Source organism: Psammomys obesus, unplaced genomic scaffold (assembly GCF_907164565.1).
Source record: "Psammomys obesus unplaced genomic scaffold, mPsaObe1.curated_primary_1811, whole genome shotgun sequence".
Lineage (NCBI taxonomy): Eukaryota > Metazoa > Chordata > Mammalia > Rodentia > Muridae > Psammomys > Psammomys obesus.
The window spans coordinates 50,069,016-50,082,474 of NW_026585644.1; the positions used below are offsets into that span (position 1 = coordinate 50,069,016).

Below are 13,459 nucleotides of genomic sequence, written 5' to 3' on the forward strand. Positions count from 1 at the left end.
AGAAAATAACTTTTATGGCTGGGAGTCACTGTGAGCTATATTGAAGGGCTGCAGCATAGGAAGGCTGAGAACCACTGCCCCAGGATGTTGAAAGAAGCCTTTATTGAGGCTTTCTAGAAACTCCACATCTCCCTCCGAGTCTCCCTCCGAGTCTGGCTTATTTCCTTTGTTATGTCATTAAAGTGCCACCTAAGAGTGTGTCCTAAATAAACCTCCCGTGAGCGCTAGAGTCAGAGTCCAGGGAGTCCTACCTGTCCCACTGCTGCGATGCCAGCAACTGAAGTCACTTCTAGATGTGGACATAGCTATTTCCCCCCATTTCCGCACTCCTTGCATCCCTCAGGCTCCAGGAATATGCATGAGCTCTCTCTGTGGTCTCCCAGAGCCCAGACACTGGCCTGGGAGTGAGTGTTCTCCCTAGGGTGGACCATGATGCTGACAACTGCATCCTGGAAATCTAGTTGTTAGTCTTACAGAAAATCACATGTTCCCTTGAGGTAGACAGTGGTCAGGGAAAACACACAAAACCATTTTCAAAAGCTTTCTTGTGCTCTCTATTTTGGAAATGGGGGCAGTGGACCACCATTTCAACAGAGATAGAAGAGGCTCATTTTAAGATCCTGATGTAGGTCAAGGCTACTCCAACTGAATCGAAGTCATTCTAACCCCTACTCTGTGCCATTCTTGTTCCTCCAGACTCTAGGGCAGGGATAGTTGGGCCAAGTGTCATTATTTTTAGTGACCAAAGAAGTTTCATTTATGCTCATGCTTTTTCCGAGGTGGGGGTGAAAACGTTTCTTTGCTAGTGGCCATTGCTTGTCACATGGGTGTTACTTTATCACCTCGGATGTCACACCTACCAGCCTGGTGCCTGGCCAGAACATACTGGCCTTTTCTAGGTCCTAGGTGGACACAGCTAGGATTCGAGATTTTTTTGCTTTTCATTCTCTCTCCACCCCTCCCCCCACCTTAACACACAACACCAAATTCTTATACATCTATTGTTCAGAGAGTTAGAGTATGGTTTGTGCTCAATTTTCATATATTTAAGAAAATCTAGGTGTTTACTCATTATTGTTCTAGTTTGCTTTCTATTACCACGATAAACACCATGACCAGAAGCAACTTGGGAAGGAAAGGGTTTATTTGGATTCTACATAAGCCAAATCATAGACCATCACTGAGAGCGAAGCCAAGGCAAGAATTCAGAGCAGGAACCTGGAGACAGGAAATGAAGCAGAGCCCATGTTGGCATCCTGTTTACTGGCTTGCTCTCCATGGGTTCTTTATCTCACTTTCTTACCAACTTAGAATCACCTGCTCAGAGATGATGCCACCCGAAGTGGGATGGACCCTTCCATAATCATTTAAAAAATGTCCCTACAGTCTTGCCTAAGGAGCACTCTGATGGGAGCATTTTTCTCAGTAGAGCTTCCCTCTTCCCAAATGACTAACTGGTGTCAAGTTGACAAAACAAAACACAACTAACTAGCTGATACAATTATATACATTTACCAATTTTAAGGCTATTTGGAGGAAACAAAAGAGTCATTATCACTTAAAAGTTGTCTGCTGGTTTCCAGGTCTTAAAAGGTGAGCAAATGTTGTGTAAGTGGGCTGGGTCCTCCAGCAGGGAGGAGACTAGGCTGACACATTGTTTTCCATGGAGTAGCACAGCAGAGTGGTGGTGGATAAAGGACTCCTTCCTGGCTAAATGACACAGGGAGAAACATGTAAAACCTCTCACTGCATTCCTAGATCTGGCAACAGAATACACTAGCCTCTAAGTCACTGGCAATCCCGGTGTGAAGGAGGGGCTGTCGGATTTGGTTCTAGCCAAATGGCTTTATCAGGAGTCCTTTAGAAAAACCTGGTTGGCCCTTTCCTCAAAATAACATCAGAGAACCTCTTTAGAAAGATAACAAATCCTGAGTATATGGGCCGAATGTCATAATGTTTAATAGCATATATAGAATACGCCAATGAGATGACCTCAGCATGTTGGCCAGGGGCCACACCCAGGAATATTATTTTTCTGGTACCGGAATTCAGGGGTAGAGAGCGAAGACAGAAGATAGGTTTTGTAAACTTACAGAATGGGTCGGCATTGTTTAGAATGGAGGGGTGGGGGTAAGCATGCCTATATGAGTAAAAGTAAAAACTTTTATTATTTATTATTGTGGCAAGATCACTGACCAAAGCAATTTAGAAAGGGTGGGTTTACTTTAATGCACAGTTTAAGGGCACCAGCCATCGTGCTGGGGCTGGTGTAGCGGTGAGAATGCGGTTCATTTGACAGTACAAGTGTGACAGCTTGTCACACTGTGCCCACGAGCAGAGGAAGGGGAGAGAGAAGAATGCTGGTGCTCGGCTCACTCCCTCCTGTGTATTCAGCCCAGGATCCCAGTTCATAGCGTCTGGAAAGACCCTCATCCACAAGCCCAGAGTTGTGTTTCCAAAGTGATTCCAAATCCAGGCAAGTTGATAATGCAGATTTTTCTTAGAGGTGACCCAGAAGGGAGGAGGGGCAAGGGCCTTGCCCAGATAGCCCTTCCTCCTGTCTTGACAATCCCAAACCAATCCCTCAGGCTGGGATCAGAGGGCTGTCAGATGAGACAGAATAGGCATAAGACAGCTCTGGGTCCACCAGGGCTGTCTGGACGGAGAAGAGTCCTAAGAAATCACCCAGCAACTTCTTAGAGCGAAGTCTTTCAAATCACCATCAGGCGTATCCGTTTATTTCCAAGTTCTCAAGCAAAGTGTCTGTCGTTTCTGAGGTTTGTGCTCTTCTCTTATCGGATATGTTCCCAAGTGTCTTGGTGCCTAAACAATCTCCTTCGCCCCTGCCCCAGCACACCCACCCACTAGGAAATGTGGGTGCGAGAATAACGAGGCAAGCACAGACTTCAGGTCCCAGGGCAGTCCTTCTTCCCTCTGCAGTCCACACCTATCAATCTCATGGGCGCTTTTCCCGGTCTTCAACAATCAGTGGCTTCCCTTGTTCCTTCTGGAGATTTTCCTGCTGGATCACCTAAGTAGGAAATGAGAAGGCCTCTCAGATCAGGGTAGGGGTGGAAAAGGCCAGAGAGCTCTCTGCTTGCCTATAGACATGGGGACATGCTACCAACTCTTACCCCAAACCATTCGCTGGGAAGCCCTCGGTGATGCGGGGTACGGAAGCTGGCATTAGAGGCCAGAGGGCTCCAAGACCCCCCTCTCAGGCACGCACTGTAACCTAGCAGCCTATCACAAGCACCCCAAACCACCCATAAACTGGTGGAAGAAAAACAGGCGGGCAGAAGCAGCCCTAGATAATTTTTGTCAGTTTCTCCCACACCTTTCTGCCTCTCCAGACTCAGAAGTCAAGGTCAGCTGCGCTTTTCCCAAAAAGAGCGCACCGCCGAGGCAGACACGCTGCACCGAGGTCGGGGTCCTGGGAAATATTCCCACCTGCCGAAGGCAGCCACGCCGCCAGGTCAAGGACACGGATCATCACTCAGAAAGGGGTGGGGAGTGGAATGGCGGGACGCTGCACGTCCCCCCCGACCCTGCGGTCCTGCCCTGGCTCCCAGGGAAAAGCGCAGCTGAGAGGACGCTAGCGTCAAGGCACCCTCGGGGCTCGGGTTGCAAACTCCCGCCACTACTCAGCCCCGCGCTAACTGCGCCACCACGCTCGGAGTCCCACTCAGCTCCTCGCCACCCCGCAGACCACAAAAACAAATCGCCGAGCTGCGGAAGGAGGAGGCGGGGCCGTCGGGCGCCCCAGGAGCGCGGCCCGGGAGAGAGGGGCGGAACGGGGTCAGGGCCGAGGCTCTGGCCGCGCCTCCCATTGGCCGGGACGCGGTGGGAAGCCGGGGCAGGCGGCCAGCGGGCGGGGCGGAGCTTGCCTGGCGCCCCGCCCCGGCCGGCCCGGCCCCGCCCCGGCCCCGCCCCGGCCCGCTGTCCCACTCGCGCGGCCCTCGCGCCCTCCTGCGGGCGGGCCCTCCGAGTTTTTAAAGTGGGCTGGCAGCCGCGGAAGCCGGACATTCGAGAGCGGCCGGCGCACAGCCCCGGAGTCCCCAGCGCTCCGCCCCAGCTCTCCTGAGGCGGCCGTACAATCCTCGGCAGTGTCCTGAGACTGTATGGTCATCTCAGCGGCCGCGCCCGCCCGGCCCCGGATTCCCTCCAGCTCCCTCTCTTCGAGCCGCTCTTTTTGGCTGCTTGGTCGGTCGGTCGGTTTTGTTTTCTGCGAGATCCCGGGAAAGTGACTCCGGCTCGGGGATAAACGGAACTTGTGGTCCCCAGGCGCCGCTCTCTCCTTCGGCCTCTTCCAACCTCCTCCCACTCCTTTCCCCGGCCCCGCCTCCTCCTGCAGGTTCCTCCCTGTCGCCCCCTCCGCCCTCCTCCTCCGCACCTAGGCGGCCGGCCGCACGCTGCCACCTGACTGTGCGGGACGCTCCGACCTGCGAGCGCCCGGGACCTTTCGCACCTGCCGGGGCGACCGAGGGCCGCCGAGGGCCACAGCGACGACAGCGGCCGCAGCCCCCGCGGGCTTCAGGGCAGCCGGGCGCCGCGGGGCTCGGAGGGCCACGGCGACGACGATGACAGCTGACAAGGAGAAGAAAAGGTAGGCAGGCGGGCGTCCGAGCGGGCGGCCGGCTCGCTCCCGGGCGCTGCCGGGGCCGCGCGGGGCGGGAGGGCGCGCCGAGCCCGGGCAGTTGCGGGAGGCGTGCTGGGGGGCTCGGAGGCCGGCGGAGCGCCCTTGGGTCCGGCGGCGAGGGAGCGAACAGGTGCCGGCTCCGGGGACGCCGAGGCGCGGCTTCGCGGTGGAGTCGCGAACCGGATAGTTGCGAGACCTTGAGGCACGGAGAGATGGCCCTGGAGGTCAGGGGTGCTTCCGCGGCGCCTTCCAGAGCGTGTTGTCCCCGGAGCACCGGGCCTCCCCGGCCAGTGCCTGAGATATTTCCGAGTTCACACACCCGAGCAGCAGGCGCGCCTTTCCTTTCCCAAGACCCTCCGGGTCTCTTTGGAGCGCGCGTCTGCGCGGGTTCTGCGCCCCGGACGAGCCAGGGATAAAGGGCAAAAGCGCGACTCCGGGGACGCGTCCCGGTCCGAGGAGTCGGGGCGCGGCCAAGGGTCCCGTTCCAGGGGACATTCAAGTTTGTGGGACCCCGCTTCCTTCACCCTGCACTTAGGCTTCTCCAGAGGGTGGGTGGTGACCTGGATTGCCCCGCGGGGCAGGTGGCTCAGTGCGCAGGGGGCGGAGGGCGACGCCGGGCCTCTCCGACTGTCCGACTGTGCAGACAGAGAAGGGCCACCCCGAAGGCCTGCCCTCGCCAACCTTTCGGCGCTGGATGAGAGGCAGCGCTGGCGCCTCCTCCAAGCCGGCCCGAACCTGGCGACACCCTACTCTAGGTGGGAGCAGAGCCGGGTGCGTCCTCGCCTCCTGCAGAACTTTGTAGCCGAGCCCTTTGCTCCTGTTTCGATCGCTGGGAGCCCGCGGCCGGAGCTCCCAGCGCTGCGCTCCACCGGCGACCTGGCTGGGGGCGGCCGGAATCGAACGCGTGACGGCGGAGTGGCGCGAGCCGCGGGAGATCCCAGGCTAGGCTGGAAAAGACGGGCGGCGAGGACCCGGCCCCGGAGCAGCTTGGCTTTTGTTTGTTTGGACTTCCACTTAGGGAGCTGAGCCAGGGACAGTGTATCCTCTGGTCGTAAGCGGTAGCTCCCACCTCAGGGCACCGATAAGGATTAGATAAACGCGAGCGAATCGCACCCGTCCTGGCCGGGCGCCAGCTCCCTGCGCTGGCGGATCTCTGGGGGGAAGGTACTGAGTCCGGTTCTTGATTTCCCCATTGCCGCCCGCCGTACAGCTCTGAGATGCAGCGTCCTTTCGGGGTAGAGAAGCACGGAAAAAATACTTAAGTTTCCACCTTATGCTGTAGAGCCAATCAGCAAGTGATCGCAAACAGCCAAAACCGCGAAGTTAGGCAGGCCAGAGCCGCCACAAGAACCTACTGAGCGTTTTATTACTGCGGTACCTATGGAGACTGTCGCAGGTGCCGAGATGAGGCCTGGTGCTCATCAGTGTGAAGGGTCATCTTGCTCTTAGAGCTGTCAATCCCTGGGAGAAGCGGGAAAGCGCTTTTCAGGGCCCCCGCTTGCAGAGCCTCCTTAGCAGAGGGCCGCTGGAGTAGAGAGGGAGCCGCAACCGGAGGGGAAGAAAGTTGCGTAATGACGCTACAGATTATCGACGACAGCGGCCACTTTAAGAACCAGGGCAACACAGCCTGGGAACCTCCTCGGAGGCTGCCAGTGCCCCCGTGGTAGCCTGTGCCTGCAGGAATTCTTGTGCGTGTGTGTGTGCGCGCGCGCGCGCGCGCGTTGGGGGGGGGTACCGAAAAGCAGGGAGAGCAATGTGGAGGTCCCTCACAGTCGGTCCAGGGTCCTGTGAGGAGCCAGTCATCCAACACCTGTTAGGATAATGGTTTCCAGACTGGTGGAGCTGGCTGGCTTCTTGGGGAGGGCATCAAGAGGTAGTTTACAATTATGAAGCAGGGAATTGAAAGTTGGTGTCCCTTCAGTGGCCGCCCCGAGCTACTCAGTGCTGCGGGAAATTGATGGGAGCAGTAGGAGTCCCCAGGTTGGTGATTCCATCCACTAGTGGTTCTGAAAAATTTGTATTCTTATTGGTTCAAGAGCTGTTTCTTCTCCAGAACATAATTGAACATTTGCATTGTTCATTCTAGAAATAGCCCCTCCAGAAGTCAGAAGGCTTGATTTGTTCTCAAACATCACTCTGCGGGTGGATATTTTAATCCATAATAATTAAGAGCCTGCCTTTTAATTGTTGGCTGGCCAGCAGGCTTTGATAGGGGGGCCCATGGGGAGGTCTCTTGAGTTTTGATGAAACAGGGTTTTTGCAAGCCTGCCAGGGTTCCTGATTCTAGGGAGGGCTAAGTGTAGATGCCCTCAAGTGGGATTTGCAGGGCAATTAAGATAAACGCAAATGAGGTCCCCGGAAGGCCAGGAATCCAAGTCCAGGCCCCAAACCAGACTCTGGTCCAAGTACTTTAAGGAGTGCTGCTGGTACTTGGTGTCAGGGCAAGAGTGGACAGGGAACTGAAGATAGCAGGACCTTCAAGTGCCCAAACTATGGCTAGGTTCTCATGCCAGCTGGACTTAATTGTTCCTCTGTTAACATGAACTCAAAGTCCGTCAGTTTTCCAAGTCAAGGAAACATACTGGATGGCTATCTCAAGTGAAGCTTATTTTCTAATTAGTGTTCCCTCAACATTTGACAGCAGTTTTCACTGAATTACCAGAAATCTAGAATGGCAGAGAACTGGTGTATGATACTGTTAGCCCCGTCATGGAAACTGTACTTCAGACAGCTTTTGTAGAGTTTGTAAAAAGCATTGTGACTTCCGGGTTTTGTTTGTTTGTTTGTGGTAGTTTTATCGTAGGGCTTTAAGATTATTTTATAAACAAGCATGGAAGCCATAAACATATTTTCTCTTTCTGGATAAGGCCCAGGGAAGCTAAAATGCCTTCTCTCCTAACAGGGAAAAATAGTGCTGATAAGAATCAAAATGTTGCCTCCTTAGAGTCAGTTAGTATGTGGCCAGCAGAGCCCCCAGCCCTGGTATGCCTCTAGCCAGGGAGGATTTCCAAAGACTTAGTGCAGCTCACCCCCACCACCAGACCCCTGAACCTTCAAAACGGAGATTTACTTTCCTAGATAATTTTAAGAGCCTTCCAGCTGTGGCAGGTATGATGTCAACCCGTCAGTCTAAGGTGCTCTCAGTCTCTACAAACTTTGGAAAATGTGAATCCATTACTTGAGGAACTTTTCTTTATTTCAGTTAGGGAAAAACAAAACAAAACAAAAAAATCAACATGCAAACAAACAAACAAACACCCCTACTATTTTAGGGAGACTTCATTAAGCAAAGACAACTCGAGGACCCTCCTCAGTTCCTGGATGTAGCAAGATGCTTTGTGAAGTAGAGAACATTCCACAGCCAGATTGTTGTGTGGCATGCTTAGGTGCTTTCACGGGGATGGCAGCCTTGAGATGGAACCAGCGTACCTTATTTACACTCTACACCAGTCTCTCCGCCTCTGTATATGTGTGTGTTTATATGGCGATTTCCAGTGTGGTAGAAATCTACGATGGTAAGAGTTTAGAAATAGGAGGGACCGCCTAGGTAATTCTTAATGCTCTAGGGCTTCAGTGTTTGAAAGTGCTGAGATTAATTCCTTCATGATTTAGGCCTTTCCACTTTTGAGGAAATCGTTTCTATTAATAGAAAATACTTTCTACTAAGTAAGTGTTTACTTGCTTTAAAACAACAAACAAACAAACAAACAAAAAATTCTCCGCCAGTTCTGCCTTGTCTCAATATAATAGTTTACCTTTTCATTTTGCCCTGATGGATCTTTCCTTAGTTTTGAGTCCTAAGGAAATTTTGTAGTATATAAACTACCAAGTTTTTACCATGTTGCTAAGTGAGTACTCTTTTCTCCCAGGCCTCACTATCCTTTACCTGTTTTCCCCATTCCAGCCCCATGCTGGAGAGTCTCATACTTACTTACACCAATACTTACACCAAGATACTAACCAGTAAGGCAACAACGGGTGCAGAGCAAATACTCTTAGTCTGAAAAAAAAAATGCTGAAAACTAAGAAATGGGGAATATGTTCATTACTTTTAATTGCTTGGTCTGGGTCAGGGGGTGGACAGGACCACACAAGAAATCTTAGGTGTCAGCACCCATGTGATTTTTTTTTTCTTTCATCGGGTTCAGATATTTGAAGCTGAAGAAAAGAAACTCTGAGTGGTGTCTCACCTGGTAACTGCACACACCATCCTTTAAATGCATTGGTGTAAGTGGGGAAGCTGGCTCGCAGGATACCTAAAGTAATGAGGGGTAGATGCTGGCACCAGCATGAACTGGATCCCAGAGACTGGTGGTAGGCGTTAGCACTTGGGGATAGTATGAGCAAAGGCGTAGAGGCTTCAAGGGTGTTCTTCACCATGCACGTTGACACTGTAGACAAAATGACTGCCGGATTTAATGGTCTGGTTTACTCATGTACTTTGAGTGAGGAATATGGAGGTGAGGATGCTTGCCTCTACAGTGACAGCCAGAGGCTTCTGCTTCCACTGAGGACAGCGGTGAAGCTGACTGTGACTCTACCAAGGCTGTGAAGGCTGTGGGCTCCTTTCCTCAAGCTCTGTAATGGGCTTCCAGGGTAGAGAATTCAGCCTCTAAAATTCCACAAAGTGTATGTTTTGTTCTTTTGGCCTCTTAAAAATGTTAATCTCAATCTTGCCTACCCATTAGGATTGAATCCAGAGCTTTGTACACGCTGGGATTGTACAAGTGTTCTCTACCACTGAGCTATATCCCCATCCCTTGTTCAGCTCCTAGCAGCTTTTCAAAGGTGGTGTGATCTGGAAGAGGCAAGGCCTTCTCCCTGGTTTTCTGTCTAGCAGCCAAGAACTGCCCTCCCTGAGTTTTAGGATCTTTCTATGGAGGCTGCAGACTGCCTGCTCCTCCTACTTTTCAGTGTCTTTTCCTGTCCTGGGGAGTGCTTATGAAAAGAAATTTACACTCACAATTTCCACTATTCTCCACTCTTTGGAGATTCTTTTGTACCCTAGAAAAGGATATGTTCTTAGGGGAAATGAGCCAATATATGCAGGAGGACAAGACAAACAGCTGAGTACCGGGTCCTCCTGTGCCAGTGCTGTCCTCAGAACTTTACACGGATTAACTCTCTTAATCCTTGTAACAACCCTTCGAGATAAGCCCTATTATTATCTTCACTTCACTGATGGGAACTCAAGTACAGCGAGGTTGCTGCTCCATGTCACAGGCATTATGGCAGCTGAGCCTCTTCTGGGCATGGTCTCTCCAGAGTCCACACTCTCTCCCACCGTTCCGTGCCTCCTGGCCTTACCTAAGAGGCCCATAAAGCATTTAATACCATGTCTGAATGTGGTAAGCACTCTATAAATGATAACTTCTTTTGTTGCTGTGTTTATAATTATTATAATGACTTTTCTCTCGTGACTCATCCCTGTATCAAACCTCACACAGGCAGGAACTGAAGACCCAAAGCGTATTCCTGGAACCCCTGGAATTTTTTTTTATTTTTTATTTTTTAATAGATATTTCCCCTGCCTGGACAGGAGACAGTTCTCTACTGCCCCTGGAAGTTCAAAGCTTTCTGTCCACCCTTTGCTGGTGGCAAGACTTCAATTACTACCCAGTCTTCAGACTCCATTGTGCGGTGGGGTGGGGGTGGGGGGGCTGTTTGGAGCTCTTCCTCTGTGGCTTCTGAAGAACCATCTCCGAATCAAGATGTATAGGACTTCCTCTGATTCTTTTGATCTTTTGAAATTGCACGCACAGGAAGGAAAGAATGGATGGGGGGGATAAAGAGTAGTTACGATTGTTGTGATCATATTTTGTATTTTGATAGAGCCCTTTCTCTGGTGAGCACCACCAGTCCCTGTGCTAAGAACCTTGAGATCTTCTGGCATTTTCTTGCCACAAACCATGATTTCATTGAAACATATCATAACAGTTGTGGGCCACGGCGTGTGTGGAGGAGTTGGGAGGGTTAGCATCTATGGATATATACAGCTAGAACACTTGCCGTTTTCAAGTAGACTTTGTATATAGTTTAGTGTCAGTTCTGTGTCTGCTACTGAAAGACAGGACTGATCTGAAAGCTTGAGATGGAGGAAAATGTGGAGATCCATTGTGATCCCCAGAACCGGGGAGAGAAGTGCTACAGCAACCAGATGTTAGGCATTTCTGATTGGCCTTTCTCTGCCTCAGAGCTCAGGAAATACTGGTTTGCTATGGCCTCAGGCTGTTTCCAGGAGCCACCAGCATGTCCTCCAGGCTCCTGGTATATAGTGTCTCCTACCAGAAAGCACAAGATTCTTTAAAGTTATAAGTAATCTGTATGCCAGGAAGCAGATACTTTGTCATACAGAACAAATTTCAGAAAGTGTGTGTGTGTGTGTGTGTGTGTGTGTGTGTGTGTGTCTGTGTGTGATGGCTCAGCACTTAAGAATACTTATTGATCATACAGAAGACCTGGGTTTGGCTCCCATCCCCCATGTGCTCATAATTGCCCCTAAGTCCCATTCTTGGGAGATCAGACACCCAGCCTACAGAGGCACAGCAGTCCTATGCACACACATACTAAAAATAATATATATTAAAATAACACACACACATATATCCATGTATCCATCTGGCATTTTTTAAGATTTCACAGTCATGGAAATGGAGTGTTAGAACTTTTCTATTTTCCCCCAGTGACTCGCTGCTCTTACCCGTCTAGTGGTAACTTCCAAATTAAAATAATAATAATAATAATAATGTCATAGGTAAGTGCTAAGAATCAGATGATTCATGGTTTTCACCTTGTTAGACTGTGTAACCTAACATGTATCTACTGTGCTGCCCTATTGACCATGACATTCTGGAGGTTGACCGCTGCTGCCATGTTGGCTACCCCCAAATACTAGGCCACAGCCACTGGCAATCTTAGAAGTTAGTTAGGAGTTTAGTAGCCTCTTTTGGTCTTCTTTTGGTTTGAAGTGCACACTTAGTCAGCCTCTAACTGTGGGAAGTTAGTGGTTTGCTAAGAATAACAGGATACATAGGTTCCATCTAAGAAAGGTCAAAAATGTTTTATAAATCGTTTAAAATGCTTCAACTCTAGTGTATGATTTGGGATATTATTTGGGATGGGTAATAGTTTAAGCCAGTATGCTGTGTGTCTAGCTGTGTAGTGTTCTCTCTGTCTCTTGATGGTGTGTTCTTGTTAACAAATATGCATACTTTACTCATGATTGAAAGCTCTTAGACTGTTGTGACTGTTTGAAATTTGTCCTGTCATGGATTGGAGAGAGAGGACGGCACAATATCATCTTCTTGCCTTTGGGAAATGGATCTGCTGAAAGAACCAAACCATCTAAAGCCAAACCTAGAAGTAGATCTGTGTGTGGCAAGGCTGGGCCCACCTCGGCTCCTGGTTTTGTGTTGTGTTGTTTCATTGGGAGGGGGATAGTCGGGAACTCAGGAGCCACTCAAGCTGCAGCACTAACCCTCTCATTACTAATGAGTAATTACAGCAAATATTTGCAGGTCGCCTTCCTACCTTTACGACTTCCTGTTGGCTGAAGCACTTTGGAGTGTTGAGAAAGATTGTTCTGGAAAATACGTCATACACGGCTGCAGGAAAGAGTGCCTTTAAACACACACACACACACACACACACACACACACACACACACACACACACACAGTTACTTGGTTTTGTTTATGAATTCCATGTGGGAATAACAGAGAATTACACCTTCCAGGGGCTGAGAATCTTACTTTTCAAACTAAAGTTTTAAAAATCAATTCTCTACTACTATCTGTGCGAGGAAAGCAGGCTTGTGACATTTTTAGAGCAACCAAGAAACAAGAAGACTGTGCGTGTTTATAAAGTAAAGCTTCGGGTTGAAGCATAGCCATGACATAAATACTTTATGACCATGCTACCTCTACAATATTTTTTTATGAACTGTGACCCCACAGTGCTTTCTGAATGTAAACAGTGCTTAATATTAAATATGTATATAAAAATATAAAATATGCCATGTGGGCAGTTCTCTGAGTTCCAGAAGTCCTGATAATGTTTATTTCTTACGAATTTTTTTTTTTTTAATCAGTCTAGGGAAGTGACATTCTCAGTAAGTTTCTGTGAGCCACCATACCCTTGTGTTTCTCCCTGGTGTGTCCAAGAGTTCCCAGAGGCTATTTTAGAATGGCAGCCTTCACTCCAGCACTGGCTGAGGTCGATGCTGCTAATTTTGGTGTCTAGGGTAAAGGGAGAAAGAAAGCATGTGCAGAGCCAAAGCTTTCTTGTCCCAGGCTTAGAGCAGTGTGGTGTTGCCAGACACACCACATTTCACCTTTAGACCTTTATTTGTGTACTTGCACAACAACTGTTTACCTCGATATCAAGATAAGGGAAACATGAAGGTCACATTCCACTGGTGACAAGGGAGCGTCTATAATTTTAACTCTATCACTGTGTGGCAGCAGTCTCTTTTATGTTATACCCAGGACTTCAGGGAATCAATGGTGGGTGTGGTGTAGAAGCCATGGCCCTTCTCAGTTTCTCTTTCTGGCTTTATTACTGCTGGTATGCTTTCTTGGCTCAGCCAATGTGCCCCACCCATTTGGTGCCTTTTGTGGTGGTCAAGGAGTTAGGGGAATTCTAGTTCACTCTGCTGATCTATGGAAACTGGTTACCCATGCATTCACTAAAGAAAGGTCCTGGCACCGACACAGTTTTCCTGGGCTCTCAGAAGATGTTTACCTGGTGCCAATACTGCCTTGTTTCCAGCCTTCTCCATTGTCTTGGAAGCAGAGCATATTTTCCTTGTGGCAAGAGGGT

The 13,459-nt window shown here is 49.8% G+C and overlaps 1 protein-coding gene across 1 annotated transcript in view; it reads left to right on the forward strand.

Moving 5' to 3' along the window:
• Positions 1-4,012: 4,012 nt before the first annotated feature.
• Epas1 (endothelial PAS domain protein 1) overlaps positions 4,013-13,459 on the forward strand; it is an 81,240-nt gene continuing 71,793 nt past the window's right edge. The window contains exon 1 of the mRNA XM_055619260.1: positions 4,013-4,606. Within this exon, the coding sequence (XP_055475235.1) occupies positions 4,581-4,606 (26 nt within the window). The 5' untranslated portion in view covers positions 4,013-4,580. The remainder of the gene's footprint in view (positions 4,607-13,459) is intronic.